Below are 20690 nucleotides of genomic sequence, written 5' to 3'. Positions count from 1 at the left end.
TAACAAAAGCACACCCAAGGCAGAGGAGGCAGAGGCCCACCACAAGCGACACAAAAAGGGATTGAAAATAAGCCTTATAGGCTCCAAGCCCCAACCACTCCAGCCATGACCAGAAGCGGAAGGTCTCTCTGGACTCACGCACAGCGGTTCCTAAGGCCTTAAGATCATCAATTACTTCAGTTAAGTTTCCAGAAATAGAAGAAAGAGAGATACAGCACTTATCTTTAAACTGGGGATACATAGATACAAGGGTTTTACAAAAATCCCGTGATTGTAACAAAAATTGTATCATTAAGCGATTCTGAAAAGAATAATCTGCTAATTCACCTAGCCGCTGATTAACTAAACTAAAGCCTTTTGCAGTAGTATTAGCTAGCGTTTCAATAGCCAGTGATTGGAATAATACTTGCTCACGCAATAACATGTACCCCACGGGGTTAAACGAGACTGCTGAAGAAACCATAGAGGACAACGCCCCCTTCGCCCTCTCCCACCATCCCCAAGAACGTCGAACCCTCCCGGCTGAACTGGGCTGCCAGGTTTTAACATAAACACCGCCCCCTTTTATCAGGATAGAGCCAATGGTACATATGCCTTTGGGATTGGGGGGGAGTGCCGCAAAGGCAACCTCGCCACATAGCCAAAAATGACCGGGTCGTAATCTGTTTAAAACCCAATTAGAATAAAAATAGGTGTGCTTAAGAGGGTTAAAAAAGGTGCTAAAGGGTGGGGCCCAGACATCTATTTCCACGACAGTTTCATTGATTATTGGCAAGGGGGTGTCCCGATCCATAACAACGTCACCGTAAGACACGTTGCCATAGACAAGGGTTTGGGAACAATTCGGATACGTGCCGACCCAATGAGGTGAGTCTGACCGGTTTTTATGTCCCTCCCTGCCGTAAAATGCCCAACAATGGGACGCCATGGGTCTCTGTGCAGGTGACAAGGGGAGTGGGTCCCTGCAGCGTGCTCTAGTTCTATTAAAAATAGGGAAAACAAGAGGGGAAATGGGGTTAAAAAGGTCATTTGTGCAACCTATCCACTGCGCGGTAGGGAGCCACTGAGCTGAGGGGGAAGAGCAATTAAGGGGACCATTAATACTACTAAAGTTAAACACTAACGGTAATAAATCAAACAAAGGCCTATTTACAGACAGCTTGTTATAACATGCAAGGCAATTATCAGAGGTCAGCGAAGATAAGTCGATGTTTCCTCCCAGGGCTTCCTGGATCCAATAGGCTGCAAACAGAAGCTGATGGGCATTTTCGCCCACAGGATACCGTCTCAGGTTCAGCAGAGGTGGGCCCCTCCGGTCCTCGTTCTGGCTTCCTGCCGCTATGGCAAACTGTAAGACAGAACAGAAGGCGGCCTTATTGGCCCCCGTTAGTTCGCTCCTGACTCAGAACGTTTGCTTATCCAGTTGTGGTGGACCAAGGTGTGGGTGCCCTGGGCATCCACAACCGTATAGGTATTGGGATATTTACCTGCACTTACAATTTGTGCGGCGTAGGGTTCCCGGCGACCTGAGGCCTGTGGCTCAGCCACCCAGACTAGTTGGTCAGGGTGATATACGGGAGTCCAGGGACCTCTAGGTCTGGGGCTGATCTCCGGCCAACGAGAATAGTTTGCATTGAGGGAGATAAGAACCTGGGGTAATAGCGCACTCCAGCCCTTATAGTCATCGTTGGGATTAACTGAACGTATCATGGTTTTCAGAACCCCGATTTTCCGCTCTACAACACCGTTACTTTCGGGGTGATACTTCAAGTGAATATGGAGGGAAGCCCCCCATCCCAGCACTAATGCTTCGAAACGTTTGCTGGTAAACGGGGGTCCTCCATCTGCTTGAACCTCGGAGGGCACACCCCATGCTGCAGCTACCTGTTGCAGCGCCCCAGCCACGGCCGCAGCCGTGGTGGTATTCAGGGGAATGCAGTGAGTTTGACGGGAGCCCAAATCTACCACTACCAGAGCCTTAGGGTGGTGACGGGCTCCGGGTAGGGGTCCCATTAAATCTATTTGCCACACCGCGCCAGGAGGGAAGTACTCTGCAGCGTACGCCCACCGCTCGTAGCGCGGGCGGTTTTGGGACTTGATTTGTGCACACTTAAGGCAGGCCTGCACGACTCTTTCGCAGTCCTGCCGCCGTACCTCAGGCTTTCCCTGAGCACCTAGGGCTAACTGATTGTATAGGCGGCCGCTAGGCAAATGCCCCCAATCCTCATGAAGCCATTGGAGGAATGGGTCGGTGTTAAACTGGGGCTGCTGCCCCAGGCACACTTGGGGTGGTGCCTGAATTTCCCTCATTCTGTGATCCAATTCGGAGTGGAGGGGGTTAGAGTCAGGACGATGTGACGGGCAATGGGTTACAAACCAGGGCCATGGGAACTTACGTACGAGGTCAAAAATAGTCTCCCACAGGGGCGTAAATGCTGTGGGGTTAGCCTCTCCCGTGAGGATGCTGAGACAAAATTGTGAGTCTATACCCAACACGACCTGAGCAGAAATGGAATGGGCCTGGGTAACGTGCTGGGCAGCGAGAAGGACCCCATGAACTTCGCTATGCTGGGCCGATGAACCCGGGGGAAGGAGGTCAACCTGGAAGTGGTCGCATTTAGCACAGAGGACACCTGCCCGGGGGGTCGGGGAAGTGCCCCCATCAGATACAATCCAGGGGTCATATTTTGTTTCTATACACAGGGGCTCCGAGGCTATTGGGAATCGGACATCGTTTGGCAGCGATTTGAGCGTCCATTCCCGCCACGTGATCTCCCCCACATAACACAGCTGTTGCCACGTTAGGCTGGTTCCATGAAAACTGGGAGGGGGCAACCGCGTGAGCCAAGGAATGAGGTGTACCTCAGGGCCAATCAGGGTTCCCTTACTAGATAGCGGGGCCCAAATGCGTGCCTCACCTGCGGCTAGTAACATGAGTCCTATGGGCCCGTATCGATACTGAGGGCCCTTGAGCCGTCGGGCCCAGTTATAGACCGGTTGCCCGTCCTGTGATACTGAGTACCCATAGTGATGTTGTGTAAAGAAAAGGGTGATGGTGAAAGGTGAGTCCCTTTTATATCGGGCCAGCCGTGGGTTAGAGGCAAACCAAGTGGCTATTCGTTCCAGGCTTTTTTGGGCCTCAGGACTCCATATTTCCCGTTTCCGTTTGGACGAGAGGGGTTCCTGGATCGTTTCCAGGTCCACGAGGTGTTTATCTGGGATGAAGTGTCGGTGATAATTAATTAGGCCTAAAAGTCTCTGTAGTTGCTTTTTATTCTCGGGCGGGTCTGTTACCCAAGGATCTAGAATCCCCGAGGTGGGTTGGCCACAATCGTAGGGGTCATAATGTTGGCCTAAGAAGGAAAAGCTTTGAGAGGGCACAAGGTGGCTTTTTGCCTCATTAATTCGCCACCCATTGGCCTTTAGTTCGGCTACCACGGCGTTAGTTACGTGCTGAACTATGTGTTCGTTGGGCCCAATTACAATTATGTCGTCCACATAGGCTAAAATGGTGGTGCCCCCAGTGGCTTCTACCCCTTTTAAGGTTTTCGCAAGAGTGGCCGTTGCCAAGGCTGGGGAATTACAGAACCCCTGAGGGCACACCTTCCACTGGTACTGCGCGCCCTGGAAAGCGAAATTTAAGATTTGGGGTTTGTCCTCCAAAGGAATTTGATAGAACATATCCTTTAAATCCAGGGTGCAGGCCCACCTCCCACCGGCATCACTTAGCTGCTGCCGTATTTCTGGAATGGTGGCTGGGCCTGCAAACGGGAGGTGTCGGACTCGGCTATTTGCCTGCCTATAATCAATTACCAATCGAAATTCAGAGGGGTTGCCGGGCTTGGGAATTCCCCAGCCGGGAGATAGATAGTTGGACGCGGTCGCCTGTACTATCCGTCCCTCCTTTAACAACTGGTCGAGCAGCTGCTTAATGAGGGGGATGCCTTCAGGCTTCGTGGGAATAGGGGAAAATTTCCATGAACTGTTATTAACAAGCTCGGGGCTACAAGGGGGGGGGGTCATCGGGTGACAGGGCGACAGGCAGGGCCTGACAGACCTGTTTTTGTAATCGCAATCGTTTTATATCCCCAACCCCCAACAAATTTGTTCCTCCCAACAAAGCCTTTACCTTTCGCTTGTACCCCTTATGAATTAAAGTGAAGCTGACTACAGGCTTTTCTTCAATACTGTTAAGACCCTGGACAAACATAGTAGAACTTGTGGGTACGTGGGGCACATCGGGTTTTATAACGGAGATTTGAGCTCCGGTGTCCAACAGAAAGGATACAGGGGTGTAAGGGGGTTTGGGACCAGCTACTAACAGGGTGTGGTATGGTCGGTCATCCCAAGTCTCTGTGGAGGCCGGGGCGCACCCGGCCTCTACTCGTTTTTTGTCCTCAAATAGTCATCCCAATCCTTCCATCCCAACTGTTTTCCCAAATCTTGCTGTTGGGTATCAGACATCTTCCGCAGTGCCTCCTTGGGGATCCCCTTATGTAATAGGAACCCAAAAAGCGCCCTTTCAGCCTTGGTTCGTTCAGGGTGTTTAGGCTGACCCTTATTAACAGGGTTCCCAGCTGGAAGGGCTGAAATGGGATTCTTCGGGGTCGGTGGCATTCGGAGCCGGGACACGGCCTCATATAAGGTAATAAGGGGTTGCCCCACCCAACTTTGCAACAGCAGGAGTCCCCCTGTGTCAATCGGTGGGGCGCCCTCTACGGCCAAGTCCACCGCGTCCCGGTGGACCGGGATTTCAGTGGGGTCTGTGACATAAATAAAGGGGACACCTGTCTGAACCTGTTCGTCGCTTAAATTTAACGGCACCGCTTGTGCATCCCACGTTACGATGGACGCTCCGGCAATAGCCCAGATGATCTCATGGGGTGTATTTACGCTGCCAGGAGGCACATACAGTCCCCTAAAACTGCCTTTCATGGTCAAGACGGCCGCGGCCGGGGTGGTAATCGGCCATAGCTGATTTCCCAAGAGATGATGACCTGGGAACCCCGACGCCCAATTGGACGTTTTTGCCAGAACAGCGGCTTCCTCCCTGTCTACCGTCTCTGCCCCGTGATCCAGGGCCAGACGACCCAGCCACACTAGGGGTGCCTCGCCCTTCCTGCGCCTCGTGTCTGCCAAAAATTCCTTCATCTCCGCCTTGGTGCGAGTTCGATACTCGGTAGTCGTAACTGTCTGACCTGTCTCATAATCCACCTTATTTTTAGTGATAGCAACGGGCATTGCCTCCATCTGCCTCTCCTGCTCAGGCGCAGGTGGGGCTGAGGGAAGAGCAGGGGGGAGAGCAGGGTAGATCGAAGGGGGAGCTTCATAGGGGGGTGGGCTTTTACCAGCCTGACTCCCGTCCTCCTGCTCCTTGCCACTTATCTCACTTTCTACACTGTCGGTACCACTCGCAGCGGCTTGTTTAGCAGCAAACATAGTGCTTCCATGAAGGACCGCACAGAGGTCCAGCGCTTTGTTAAGTGCACTGAACAAGACCGTGGACACGTCCTCCGACTTAAACTCGTCTGGTCTAAGTTTCTTTGTCCGCCTGGTCTGCTCTAATTCCTGCAGTAACTGGGCTAGCAACCCGTGGGCAGGATCACCTGGCTGTACCCGGGGCGGGGGTATGAGTTTAGAAACGGTGGCCCCGGATTTTTTGATGATACGGCTACACTCCTTCCAGATGCCTGATGGTGTCTCAGTCCGACTAGTTTCCGCAACCCCCGTGCACTGGGGTTGCAGGGAACCATCGGCCGGCTGACACTTAAAGGTGGGATGGCAGTGGAGGAGGCATCCTACGGCAGGCAGGGTTAATGAGGTAGTATAGCTTTTCGACCCTGACCCTGACTCTATATTACAAACCCAATCTAGGGTGGGCCTCGCAGACTGTCTGCTGGCCACTTGGTGAAATTGTAAGTGTTGAAATTGCTCGAGCTCAGATTGTTCACGGTCCCCACTACACCACGGGCACTGACCCTCCCGAAGGCATCCTGTTCGTGACGCCATGTTGATTACTGATTACTCTCGCCCCTTGCTCCACCAATATGGCCACCAGGTGCCCGTTATCTACCGGGTAATGAGCGTTGGGGTAGGGCGGAGGTTCGATCACTGGATGCCCTGGGGGGGGTGTCAAGTGCCCACGGGTAGCGACGGAGAGCACGCAAGCAATCACTCTTAGTGTTTAAGAGAATAAGGGTTTATTAAATGAATCACAGATAATGATAAGGGAGAACACGATCAGTTACATCTGGGGCTTACAACACACTACCAAAGCAAATAATACAAATACTGCAATTACAAATAAAAGCTGGCCCTGGTATTTTTCTAAGTCCCAATAGTTATCTAAATCATTCCAGGGGTTAGTAGAAGTGATATTGGTGCTATTAGTAATCATAAGTGCAGCAACTAATTTCCCTAAATAAATTGTGAGGCTTAACTGATCCCCCTTGCTTTCGAGATTTCCTGGTCGACGGGTTTCCCCTAGCAGGAGCCTCGGGGCGGCTGGAATCAGTCTTTGCCTCTTATCTACCAGTACAGAATACTTAACAGCTAATTATACTTACACATACAAACCACAAAAGTTTCATTACGGCCGGCAACCGGTTAGGCTTCAGGAAACGCGTGAGCCGAGAGAGCCTGCAGGGTGATCAGGCCTGGATACGGTTTCGACAGGAATTCGGGGGCTCTCCGCCCGTCCCCGGGAGGGGACCGGCAATATATAGTAAATTTGTCGTCATAGTTTGTGATAAGCCAATTGGGGGGTCGCGAGTGGCATATGCCCATACAAGGGAGGCAGACGGGCCCCAACATCTCTACCCAGGAAGCAACCGTCGCGAGGGGAACTGTGTCTCTTCAGGCTGGCTGACCACAAGGCTGCTTTTCCTGTTGCAAGTTCTGCTTTCAGAGCAGCTACGTGACCAGTGGCAGTTCTGAGGGCTGGGGGAAAAATCCGTTGGGGGGTGGAGGCCGGAGCACCCGTAGTCTGGCCCTGGGGCCCCACTTGGGGGTCTAACAAAGCCTAGTTCAGTTTACACTGGAAGACCTCTGGGGCCAGACTGATGCCTAGAGGCATTCATACTTTGCAGTTCCTAGCTCCACTTGCCAGAACTCATTCTTGATATCACATTTGCCATGGATAAATTGAATAGTGTGTCCTCAGTCATTGGTAATGGGTAGTGATTTCTCAATGCTCTGTTCAGTGGTTTTGGGACAATGCAAATCCTCCATTTACCTGAAGGTTTTCTCAGCGCTAATGGAATTCTGATCCACTCTGTGTTGGTTTCAGTGAGTTTAATGAGACCTCTTTGCAGGTTTGCTGGTTCCTTCTTCAGTGGCTCCACTAGAGCTAATGGAACTCTCTATTTTCGTAGCCTTATGTGCAGCCCATGGGTATCAGTTTCTGCAGCTTGCCCTTTAGGGTCTATTTCCTTGAAATATATCCTCATATTCTGCTTGAATGCTGGACAGGCTTCTCCCTCCTCTCTCATTTTAAGAATATTCTCCTGTGATGCATATTTGCCAAATTAGTAGCTGTCATAACTCCATAACCATAAGTGAACACTAGGATTTTGAATGTGAATTAGGAATTTGTCCTAATGACTAAGAACTTATTGTAAGGGAGGCTGAAGAATATGGTGTAGCGGTGCCAGAGGGAGCAATTGAGAGGTTTAGACCAGAGGGTTAGATACCAGATGAGGAATCGTTCAGTCTTTCTATTTTTGATTACATATCTAACTTTTTTTTACAGAACTTTAAAAAATATTGTACATATTATATAAAGGTGTTAGAGATAGCATTTGTTCCAGAAACATAAGGAGGACAGGCAAGACTGTTGGTTTAACTGTGGTTTAACTAGGCTGTAACTTTAATAAGTGTCAAACCTGGAAATAGATCTGGAAAAAACTTGTCCAGTTGAAGGCATCCTTCCTTTGAAATCAATTTCACCCAGGGTCAGATTTCCAGTTAGGCGCAGCAGGCACGTGCCAAGGGGTGCCTAAAAGTTAAAAGTGGGTTAAAAGTTTCATATTTTACAGAAAACATGAAGGTCAGCTGTAGGCAGGGAGGCGCTAAAGATGCTGTGCCTGGGAGCACAAGATGTAAATCCGGCCCTGCTTCTACCTGGTGGAGAGCTGCTTGCCGGTAACTCCACCCTCTACTATACCTGGGCCCAGCACTGTTGCTGGTACCCAAACACCATCACATGGTACAAGGGTTAAGGCGGCGGGAAAGGTTTTTTTTCCCTCATTGTACCAATCATTCAGAGCCCCAGCCCTATTCCTCACTTTTTTTAGGAGGTGCTTAATCCACTCCCAATTCCAGTTTATCAGGAAACCAGACCCCTCTGTTGAACTATCACATGCACTGGGCACCTGCCACCAAAAGGCACCAGCAATTGGTGTGGCTGTAGTTTGATACAGTATCACAACATATTACATACATTGTCTTGTATAGCAGAATGCACTCGGTGATCATCTGCTGCCCAAAATGCTATAAACTTTACTGCAGGAACAAGCTTTTACTGGCAGGGGAATATACCATATAATTTAATAGATGTTTCCTATCTCTAATTTTTATTATTTGGCAGAAGCTCAGAAATTTGCAGCAATGCAAAGATTATGCTATGTAACTTCTCCTGGAAAATACTCTGAATATGTCTATTAATTTCTCAATTTTTATAGTTTTAGTATATTTTCAGATTTAGACTTCAATATAAGACTTATTAATTGGTTGTTACCTATGTATTTATAACTCAGTAAAATCTGATTTTAAAACTAACCAGATGGTTTTCTCAACACTGAAACGCTTACAGTATTTCTGCCATATTTTGCATTTTTTCTCTTTTGTCATAGCTCTTATTTTGATTCAGCAGATAAGGAAGAACCATGTGGTTTGCTATATCAGAGCAGGTGATATTACTGTTTCTAGGCAAGACTTAATTGAGAGGAATTACAACTTAACTAGGGGAAAAAAAAACTGTATACAGTTGCTTTTATTTGTAAGCCCTGGGTTTTATCCCATTTTCAACCATCTCTACATGTTGTAAATGACAGTCCCTGCCTCAGATTACTTACAATCTAAAACAAAAGTTACGTGTTTCCTGAGGTGCAGAATATAGCTTCAGAGATCATAAAAATTAAAATAATTATCAAATAATTGCACATTCTTTTTTCAGTGATTAGCCATATGCACATTGTACTGATGGTGCATATGTGACCCATAGCTCTTGTGAGCTGTGCTGAGGGCATATAAGGGTGAAGTGCACTGTCTGCATGTAATGGGGCAGGACTCACCACTGTGGTGCCTCCTGCTGGCCATCCTGGGAATTAGCTCTTATTTCGTCACTCTCGCCTACACTTCTAGGACCCACGTTGCTCTCCGGATCGCAGCATCCTCTTCTGGACACAGCCCTCCCTCTGTGTCCCACCCAGTTCTCTACCCCCTTCTGGTGGACCCAACAACCCTCAGTCCAGCCATTTGCCTCAGTGGCAAACTGCAATCTCTAGTCTAGCCACTCATCTCAGTGGCAAACTGCAGTCCACCCCTTTGGTGGCAAGCGGGAGGGATGGAAGGGGGGATCTGGGCTACTTCAGGTCCTGGCCCAGGGACCCTATAGCTGACAGCCACGTATTGTATTGCCTCCTGCTCCATCATCTATTTCCCTGGGCAACTTCCTTGCAGCCCTAGCACCTTTTTCGCCCTGGTATCAGGGCTTCAGTCTGGCAGACGTCAGACTGGGAGCTCCCTCTTGCTCCCCTGCTGCTGCCAAGCCTTGCTCTGTCTGTGAAGCTGTCTCAACCGTCCTACAGGGCAGCCAGTCCTCCTCTCTTGGCCTCTAGAGAGAGACTGTCCCTGCTTCTGCTCAGCAGCCCTTTTTATATGGGCCAGCCTGGCTCTGACTGGCTGCGCTACTAAGCCTTCCCCCTGTTGGCTGGCTCATTACGCCCTCTTCTAATAGGCTGGGTTCTGCACAACCTCCTCAAGACTGCTTTAATGCTTCTTCTGCCTGTATGGGGCAGCTGCCCCATTACACAGCCATTCAGTGTGTCTGCCTAAAAGTTTGGAGACAGAGCCCTGACTGTCTGAGAGACTGCCAGACTTTCTATACTAGTTCTTAGCTTTAATTATTTTATAGTTTAGTCAGTCAGTAGATATTGAAATAGTTATCTGACTGTTGTAATCGTCAGTGTCTTGGAATTTTACTTGTTGCCAGTGTGGTGTCATCCGGTTCTCCTGGATTCAAGCATTGCCCCTCATGCTAGAGATTCGCACATTCCCAGTAAATATGCAGTTTGTAAGTCCTTCAGATCTTGTGCCAGGAAGGACAGCGAGAGACAGGCTTGCCTTCAAGTCTTCCTGATGACTGAGTCCATGAGACCCACTTCTCAACTGGGCTTGCTAGACACCCCTTCCCCCCCCCCACACACAGAGACCTTTGGAGCCCAAGAGAGCAAGTGTAGGGTCTCTGCTTTAAAGAGCCCTGGTGGTGGCGGCCCAGACCACAAATATGAAGACGGCATTGGATAGACTGCAAGGGACCAGGACCCCCATAGGAAGGTCACTTACCTAGGCTTCCTTTAAGAGGAATACCTCCCTATGGCACCAAAAATCCTCTAATACTGCGTGGCTTAGAATGGTTCCCACTGAATTTCACTCTCTCATGCCAGTTCCAACCCAATGGCATCGAAGTGCCTGGCATCAAATTCCACTCCCTTGGGAAAGACCTCTGCCTAACCCCGGTGCCATCTGTTTCTGTGGCCCCAATGCCCAATTCTCCTGGCACTGGAGCCAGGTCAGCTGGGGTTGCACACTAAGGTTCCCTCTTTGACCATGTCAGACATTGTCATGCCACCCCAAGAAAATCTGGTGCCAGCCCATCTGTTCTCTCTACCTCTTCTTATGGCACCATAGATCTGCAGATACATCTGAAATTGCCGTCTTCCTTGGTGTCAACTTTAGCAATGCTGGGGCACCCACTCTATGCACAGGTGTGGCACTGTCAGTCCTTAATACATCAAGGACTACAGCTTGGCCCCTGGATTTCAGTTTTGCATTATTCTCAGCATCTTTTAGAGTTGGAGAGTGAGAAAGATCCATACCGATAGTATCTTTACTCAACATTCTATAGAGAGTCCAGCACACTTCGCAAGAGAGCTGTGGGGAGCCTCAAAACCATGACCCATGGTTCCCTACTCTCTGGTCTCCAGGCTGCTACCTGCCAATGCCCCATGGTCCTTCTGGGGATCCTGGTTTGCTCAGAGCAACTTTAGCCAGAGGGAACAAACAGCATTGCCAGAAGGTTATTTCACCCACAGTATTGGCTCTACAGACCTCCCAACCACCCCTCCTGGCTCTGCTCCAATCACAGGTAGAAGAGGAAGAAATGAAAGAACAGGCCTAGAGGGGAACCTTCCAGTCTGGGTGACGCCATCCTTCCTATCCCTGATGATGCTATAATGCCACAAATGACCCCAGAGTTGGATGATTGCAAGGGTTTCCAAGACCTATTACAAAGGATGGCTGGGGCCCTCCAATTCCCTATTGATGAAGTACAGAAACAGACACATAAGTTAGTGAACATACTCTAGGCGTCTCAGTGGTAAAAATACCCCGCTCCCTGTCAACAAGGTTATTATGGACCCTGCCAAAACTCTGTGGCAGATATCTGTTTCAGCATCCCCTATCTTTTGTATGGCATATTGTAAATACCATGTGCCTCCAAAGTGTGGAATTCTTTTACATACATCTTCTGCCATCCTCCCTTGTAGTTACAGTGGCAAATGAAATGGTAAAACAATTGAGGCCCACACCAAAGGAGAAAGAGCCAGAGAGACTGATTTATGTGTTTGAAAAGCTTTACCCCTTGGCAAGCCTACAGTTCCATGTGTCCAATTACCAGGCCATATTGGCCAGGTATGAGTTCCACATATGTTAGAGACTGTTTGCCTTTGTAGTAACCTGCCAAATGAGAGTCCTGAGGAACTTATATTGCTAGTCAACGAGGTCCAGCTAGTATCCAGGACAAGTCTGCAAACAGCAGTTGATGTGGTGGATAGGCTGTTACATCTGTGGCAATGGCAGTCATTATGCAACTGTCATCTTGGCTTTTGGGACTGAGGTTCTCCAGAGAAGTCCAAACAAAAGTGTAGTATCTGTTCTTTCAAGGGGTTGAATTATTCAATTCCAAGATGGATGGAGCACTCCATATGTTGGAGGACTCACAAGCCACCTCACGTTCCGTCAGAGTGTACACACCAGCTCCTAAGAAAAGATGTATCAAACAGCCTTATACTTCACAGAGACAGTTGTGCCATCTTTCTGTCACCAAAGGACATTGGGACCACCCAGGAAACATCAGTGCTTCCACAGGAGGAAACCACCCACTGCTTCCTCTGACACCAACCAAACCTCAGAGTCCTAGAAATACTCGATGGGGTGATCAAGATGTGTCTCGTGTGTGACTCCTGATGTTTCAGTCCTTCCTTTCAGAAATCGTTTAGCTCACTTCAGGCACCCGTGGTCACTTATAACTACCAACCAAAGGGCCATGGAGACACCAACATATGGGTACCCCACCAGATTAAGATAGTGACTACACCCAACTCCCTTTCCCCATCCCTTTGAATGGACTTTTCTTAAGAGAATCTTTTACATCAAGAGATCCTCATGCTCCTCTCTCTTTGAGTGATAGACTACACAGTGCAGGGGGAAAGGCTTTTACAGCAACTATCCCCTTATTCCAAAGAAAAAGGGATCCATCTTTGATGCTTAAATCCTCAACACATTCATAAGTTGAAGTTCAGGGTGGTCACCCTCGCATCAGCGAGCCTGACTCCGGACTCAGGAGACTGGTTTGCTTCTCTCGACCTTTGGGATGTATCCTTTCACATCTCCATCATTCTTCCTAATGAGAAGTACTTAAGGCTTACAGTGGGCCAGGACCACTATCATTATTGAGTGTTGTCCTTTGCACTCTCCATGATACCAAGTGTATTTACTAAGTTGCTATCAATAGTGGCAGCTTTTCCGGAAAGATGCAACATCAACATGTATCCTTATGTGCACAATTGGTTCATTTGGGGGAAATCTCAGCAGGCCTCTGAAGCCTTCTGCACCATAGTCTGTCAGATTTTAGGCCTAAAAGTCAACAAACAGAAATCAACATGAACTCAGGTTCAGAGGATTGAATTCATTGGCCCAATCCTAGACTCCTCCACAACCGGACCTACCTACCTCAGGACAGATTCAAGAACCTGTCCGCCCTAATTCTCCAATGGAGGGAAACCTATGTACCAATGAAAGGTTGTATCTCCACACTTCTCAGTCACATGGCCTTTTACATTTTTGTTACACTGCATGCCAGAGTTCACTTCCACTGCTTGCTTCAAGCTGGTTTACACAGCCTCTAAACATCACCTGGATATGCCTTGTGGAATCCCATCCTAGGTTCTATCTTCACTGAAATGGTGGGAAAAAACCCAATGAATCCCTGCACAGGTGTCCCCTTCGTGGTATTGGATGACAGGGACACACAGAACACAGACACATCCTTGTTAGGATGGGATACCCATTTGGACAAATTAAAGATACAGGGCTTGTGATCCCCAAGGAGAAGAGAATGCACATCCTATAGCTTTCCTATAGTTCAGAGCTGTAGGGAAGGCCTGCCGTGATAGAAGGGCAGTCACTGCAAATCATGTCTGACAACATGACCACCAAGTTTTGTATCAACAAACAGCATGGAGCCAGATCTCTCCCGTTCTGCCAAGAAGCTGTCAGGCTCTGGAATTGGTGCATGAAACATTGGCTTCCCCGGTGGCAGTACACTTACCTAGACAGCGGAACACTTTTGTGGACAACTCCAGCAGACACTTACTCACAAATTAGAAGTGGGAAATTAAAGACAAGATACTGGAGGACATCTTCATGGACTGGGGCAATCTGAAGATGGGCCTCTTCATCACTCACTATAACAAGAAGTGTCCAAGATTTTGCTTGAGAAGTAGAATGAGCCCAGGATCTGTAGTTGACGTGTTCCTGATAACATGATCAGAAGACCTGTTGTATGCTTATTCCCTAACTCTTCTGATTCTCAGGGTGCTCTGCAAACTCAAATAGGACTCAGACAAGCTAGTCCTCATAGTTCCAATGTTGTCCAGACAATTTTGATTCCGAGATCTACTGAACCTATCAGTATCCCAACCCAAAACGTTATCTATTCCCAGATCTCCTAGTTCAAGTAAGTAGTTGAGTACTTGAGGAATCAAGGAATGTTGGGGTACCACTGATTTTTTGATGACACCAGTGGGAAAACCTTGTCCATTTTTTCAGGTAGGTTTACCTTGTTCATTTTTTTTCTGGTGCTTATTTGAATTTCTGTAACGTTGATAGAGCAAGTCTGCTCTATCAACAAACCTGTTTAGATGCCATGCTGTAAGATGTAGGGACGCTAGGCTGAGGTGCAGGTGTGGTAACTGAAAGATGATGCAGACAAGTAAAATAAATTGTATGGGTTACATAAACTTAAACATATTGCGTGTAGCCTAGGGAAATTTGGAAAGGGGGAACAGAAAGAAAAGTAGATGTAAAATATCTTGCAATTATAATGAAGGATTTTTATTTATTTCAAGTGTGGCTTATTTCTGTTTTCATGTAGTACTGTGGTGAGGCCACCTACTTGAAACGAAGTTCTGAACTGTGCATTTATATTTAGTGGGTTCGTTGATCACATGATTTTTAAAATCAATTATGATCTGCGAGGTACATGGTTTAAGAATGTTTTAATTTAAAAATTAAAAGTAAATTGGCTAGATCCTTGGCAAGGTACAGAGATACTGAGCACTCCTAGCAGGATAGAGAACAAAGGTGACTTTATGATGGCTGGTCCACTTCCAGGCATAATTTAGAACAGCCTCAAAGATGACCCATGTTATACCTTGGGGACCATTCTTGCAGCCCAAAATAGGAACATTCTTGTACCACTCCCCTTCTTCTGGGACCTTCCCTTATACTAGGGCCAGGGTGAACCTCTATGCTGGCTTTTTGCCATCTGGAGATTGCCGTTAGGTAGGTCCATCTAGTTATCTGTTGCTTTTCACTGCTGGAGTGTGCCTGAATATCAGGCCCAATTAATTTAAATTTTATAATTCCACTGATACAGTTCAGAGAGTGCAGAAATACTTATTAATGCTCCCTCCAAATGCCTCGCTTTCTGCCTCCCTGTGCACTTGAGGGTATAATAATCAACACTATCACACCGGTTATTGTTTCCCATTGCTTGATTAGCCATCTTCAGAATACTTGTTCTGTTGTATTTTAATTTTATGAGTGATCGAAATTAAGACTTGTATTAAATAGACTGTGAAAATTTTTAGCTGTATCTAAAATACTTCTTAAACTTTTAACAATATATTATGGTGAAGGAATGAATGAAGATAATATTCTATTGTAGTAAGTCATCTGAGATAACATAGGTGTATTTTTGACAATATTTAAGAACATCATGGTCTTCATTTACCAAACTTAAAGTGCCATCAAGAGCTGGATGGACGCAGCATATTTTTTCTTTGAATATTTGCTCACATTTTTAATAAAAAATTGACTGTGCTCACACTGTGTGTGTGTGTGTGTGTATATCTATCTATCTATCTATCTATCTATAGGCTTTACATTTTTGTCATTCTAGTAAATGAGTTTACTATAGGAATGTTACCTACCTTTCCAATTTTAAATGTATTTTTCAGAATATTTGCAAAAAATTAACATATTTGCACCAGAAATCCAGTTCTTAACTAAGTTCATCCCTTCAGGATACAGAAACATACATTTGTTTCCAATATTATGTAAATGATCAAAATCATCCATATTTTGAATATTTATAACCGAGTGCTTAGGAACAAGGCACAAACCAAGAACTATCTGTAGAAGTCATTCAGAGATTAATAAATTAATCTGCTAAAAATCACTGTTACCTCAGACAATTACAAAGAGGAAGATGTTGGGCAAATTATTCATTTTAAATTATCTACCCATCTAGTGTTATGGAAGAAGGAAGAATGTGATGACAACTATTCAGCGAGAAGGCCTGCCCTATTTTTTTGGTCAGGTGAATTGATATATTTCAATTAGGTTATAACAAAGACTCATTTTAAAGGATTTTCAAGAAAATCTGCCAGTCAGTTTCTGAATAAGTGTCTAGTTTAAGTACCTCTTTCCAAAAGATTGATTGATTCTCTTGTATCTTATTAATATTATAAATTAGTATACAATTAACTGTGCTTTTGGATGGAAAAAGGAGATGCAAGCCTGAATTTTAACGTTATTTATATGAAAATCTTAAATCCCTGAATTGACTAGCGAGGGGGTAAGAGAGGCAAATTTGACAACAGTTAGGCTGATGGTGTGCTGAGACCACTGCCTACCTTGGTAAACAATATAGTCTTGTTCCTTTTTACTCACCCATCTGTTTGTATCCATCTATTGTTTGTTGTTTTATACGTAGACTGTAAACGCTTTGGGGCAGGGACTGTGTTTTTGTTCTTTGTTCAGCACCTGTCATAGTGGGGTGCTCCTAAGCTCTACAGTTGTACAAATAAATAATGACACTATGTAGGGGGAAAATTCTTTTTCTACTGGCAGACCAGGTGGTAGACACTTGTTACGTGACCTGCTGACAACTTAACTTTTTCTGAGGCCTTCTTTTAGGGGTGTGGGTCAATGGCAAACAGTGGTTTTATCTACAAGCATCTATTGCTTAAAGTGTAATTGATAGCTAATAAGACCCGAATTAATCATGAAGGAGGATGCCAGACCTTGCATGTATTTCTGAAGCCTGTCTGAGTGATCGTTTATTGGCTCGACTGTGTCTGGTTGGATATTTGATCCTTTGTGAGTCTAGAAAGTACCAGAGAGAAGGTATGACTGGTCTTTTTCTATCTAATCTCAGGTCAAGAAGATTCTTAAAGACTTAGGTGTGTCTACCTTGTGCATCCTTGGATAAAGTGAATATGGGACCTTTTGGTGCAGACTAGGCTGCTAGTTGTTAGAACTGCTACTTGAGTATACTGAGAGCTCTTGTCAGACCTGATACTGGAATTAGCTTCACTTGGGATCTCATGTCTTCTGTGGCAACCCTGGGCCTATTGCAAGTAGTTTCTAGCCCTATTAATTGGCTATGAATTTGATATTTTGAATGAGAATTATGATAAAGGGATTTAAAAAAATCAAACCAAATCCTAAATAATAAAAAACTTTGTCAAGATCGATTATCAACTCCTGCTGGCTCAAATCAGTACCTTTTTCTGTTTTCAGTGCATTGAGAATCATAGTATACCTGTTGTCTGCTCTGTAATTGCTGGACCCCTGAGGTTCCAGAATGTTCTGAGGAGTTTTACTGGTAAGCTACTGGGACAGTCTGAAGATGGAAAATTTATAACTCTCTCTTGTACACAGCCATTCATATAGGGGCATTTAGACATCTTCTTCTCTTTCACCATTCTTCCAGATGCCAGAGGAGAGGGCTACATAGTTTTTATGGAGTATATATTTGTTAAATTTGCACAGTGTCTGGTTAGTAGATTTATAAAGCAAAATAAATAAAATCACGTTATTTTATATTACTTTGAATATTTAAAAAAAAATTAAGATAAATGATTCTTGGTTTCCATTTCTGTGAAACAAGAAGATCATGACTAGGACATAATACTTAAGTGTTTCTCACTTTTACATTTTAACACCAATTTAGAAAATTTCAGTTTTAACGTGCATTTGGTGAACACTGCATGGAAACCTTTGATAAATAATTCTGTTTAGAAACTATTCTAATACAGTATACATGATTTTTTATTTTTCCTCCCTTGTTTTATAATATTAGGGACATTGTATGAAAACAGAGTCAGTTCCTTAGCTCATAAATTCTTTGTTTATTCCGTATCTGATGTGCCAGGATTATCAGTTTCTAATATCGTTTTCCCCACTGCCAGTAATTGTGATGTCATAGAAGGAGATTGGTATGTGAGGCAGGAAATAAGCAGCAGGAGCATATAAGATACTTAAGAAACAAATTTTCAGTGTGTTCATGCAAATATATATATTTTTTTACAGGATGGTGGAGGTTACACGGAAAATGAGATAATGCTTGTGACTCAAAATTTTACCTAATTCTATTTTCTAAATTTTTCATGAGGCACCTGGACCAACAAATATAGACTACTATAATGGCTTAATACAGTGCATTTTTTCAGGTTGAAAAGTATTAAAAAAAAGATGTTAAAGTATAATTGCAGGGCAGTTGTTGATCAAAATGTTTGTATTGATGCTTAATGTATAATTTATATTTTGAAGTGTCTACAAGCTTGAAATAACTGCAAAAACATTTAAAAACATTAAAATTAATTTAATTTTCATATCCAGCACTGTATTAATGTTTAATTTTTAAAACTTTTTTTAGCTGCTTTTTGGTAATATATAAGTTAAAACTATTATTATGTGTTTCTTTTGTGTTTGACCTATGTTTTGGAATTTTCTTCTCTTTTAGCACTGCATGAAAACACTGTGTGTAGTTTTACTGTAGATTTTCTTGCCCAGTACATGGTTTCCAAACAGTGAAGTTTTCCATATTTTTAGGACTGTTATCCATAATTTATGGGGAGAAAATAGGGTGCCTGTGTATATCAAGTCACATGAGCTGTCTTATATAGAATAGAAAACTAGCCTGTAGATGGAAACTAATGGATTTTGAAGATTCGTTGTGTTTAAAGAATCTGCCAACATCTCTAAAGTAGAAAAGGGGTGAATGGAATGAGTAGTCATAGTCTGCAGTTTAACTCTCCTATAAGTTTTTTTTTGGAGGTGTTATTTTGTTATTTTGTATTCATAAGAGACTTATACAGCTACAGAACTTCAGATTCATGCTAGACATTTTCTTTGCATTTTATAATGTGTATCATTTAATGACTAATTTTTTTCACTAAATATTTTCAGTTTAAGAAATGTCTACAGAGTAAAATTTTAATTATGAAGTGCTGAAAGGGGGACAGAAGAAGAATATAAAATCGAGTAAATGTATAGTTTATGTACCAAAATTGTACCACAATTTATAGTTTGCTTTTACAAACCATAAGATAACTATCTGGCATTTTTGTAAAAGACGGTAATATGTTATGGTTGCATAATGTAATACTTCACTTGTTTGGTGAGTATGCAGCTAAGGACTAGACACTTTCTCAGTTCAGAAGTAAGTCAGGCAGTTAATAGAAAGAAGAAATCTTACAGTAATATCCGTGTTCAGATGTCTAAATGATATGTCTCAACAGCTAAAAATAAAATTTGGGAGGAGGAGGTGGAGGGAAAAGTACAGGATGATGCTGTTGCATACTTTTTTCTTCTGGTAACGGAAGGTTAAATGGGTAGCAAGCAGAATGCCTTAAACAAGATTGGTATATTGATTAAAACGCTGATTTAACAGCTCACGTTCCCCCCTTGGAAACCTGGAAAAGATAAGCCAGCTGCTGTCTAAGAGTGCTGAGTGTCCACTGAGAGTACACCATCTATCATCACAATATGGTGATGAGAGGTGTTTTATGTTTGTGTTAATTTCCCCCACTAAATCAGTAATTATTACAATGCTGTCCCTGCTGTTTACCCTGCAGCTGTTTTTCCATTTGTCGAGAGAGCGTGTGTTCTCTGAGGACCGCACACGCTTCTATGGTGCAGAAATTGTCTCTGCTTTGGACTATCTGCATTCTGGGAAGATTGTGTACCGTGATCTCAAGGTAAAAAAACCCAACACAAGTAATCAAATTTTTGTTTCTGCAAAGACTATTGGGACAAACTCAAAGTAATTATAAAGTTACACCATTTTGAGAAAAGCAGAGTTTGTGTGTGTGTGTGTGTGGGGGAGAAGGTTGTGTTTAGTTAAAATGCTACACATTAGACCACAAGGACTAGAAACACATTAAAAAAGAAAGCTAAAATTCTAATGCACCATTCTTCTTTAGTTGTGGAATCACAGAATACATAGGGTCCTGATTACTATCTCTTGGAAAAATGCTAGAGATTCATTATTTGACTTGAATTCATGTAGTTCACCAGTGTTGAATGAGCAATTTCAGAACACATTTTCTACTGAGAAAATTTAAGGTTTCCTATTCAGAAAAGTAGTTTAGAACAATGTTTTGCTTGTTCACTGTATATATCTGTTGAATTATTTTTAATGTCCAAACAAATTCTATTTACACAGAAGAAGCTTTTCTTAACTAGTGTTAGTCATTACTCCAGGGTAATTCCTAGTAAAAATTGTACCAGTTTTCATTCTGGTTCCTTAAATATTTGAAAATAGAATGTAAATAAAATGTAGCAATTGAAGGTCATTTCCATGAGCCTGAACTGCAGGTAACGAACAGATAGAGAAGAACCATAAAATTTTGCCAAACAAACAATTCTCTGATGATTGCAATAGGTCCTCTGGAAATTTTGTGAGTCTTGGAAGTTTTTAGAAAGTGTTTTTTGCTTTCGTTCTGTGGGAAAGAAGTATATTGAGCAAACTTACGGTGTTTATTGGTGGGGCCTACAGTCACTTCCTTGATGACACAGTAGTAAACTACAGTGCAATTTGTTACCTTGCAGATATAACTTTAATTTTTTTTTGATGACGTAGTATATTAACCTGTTAAGAAATACTTACGGACTAA

General features: G+C 44.3%; 1 protein-coding gene across 10 annotated transcripts in view; it reads left to right on the top strand.

Moving 5' to 3' along the window:
* The window catches only part of AKT3 (AKT serine/threonine kinase 3), a 283027-nt gene that overhangs the window by 193328 nt on the left and 69009 nt on the right, over positions 1-20690 (top strand). For all 10 annotated transcript variants that reach the window (XM_030557011.1, XM_030557009.1, XM_030557016.1 and 7 more), the window contains one exon: positions 19650-19772. In XM_030557011.1, the coding sequence (XP_030412871.1) occupies positions 19650-19772 (123 nt within the window). The remainder of the gene's footprint in view (positions 1-19649; positions 19773-20690) is intronic.

The sequence above is a fragment of the Gopherus evgoodei genome, chromosome 3 (genome assembly GCF_007399415.2).
Source record: "Gopherus evgoodei ecotype Sinaloan lineage chromosome 3, rGopEvg1_v1.p, whole genome shotgun sequence".
In the NCBI taxonomy this organism is placed as follows: Eukaryota; Metazoa; Chordata; order Testudines; family Testudinidae; genus Gopherus; species Gopherus evgoodei.
This window is presented reverse-complemented; position numbering and strand designations above follow the sequence as displayed.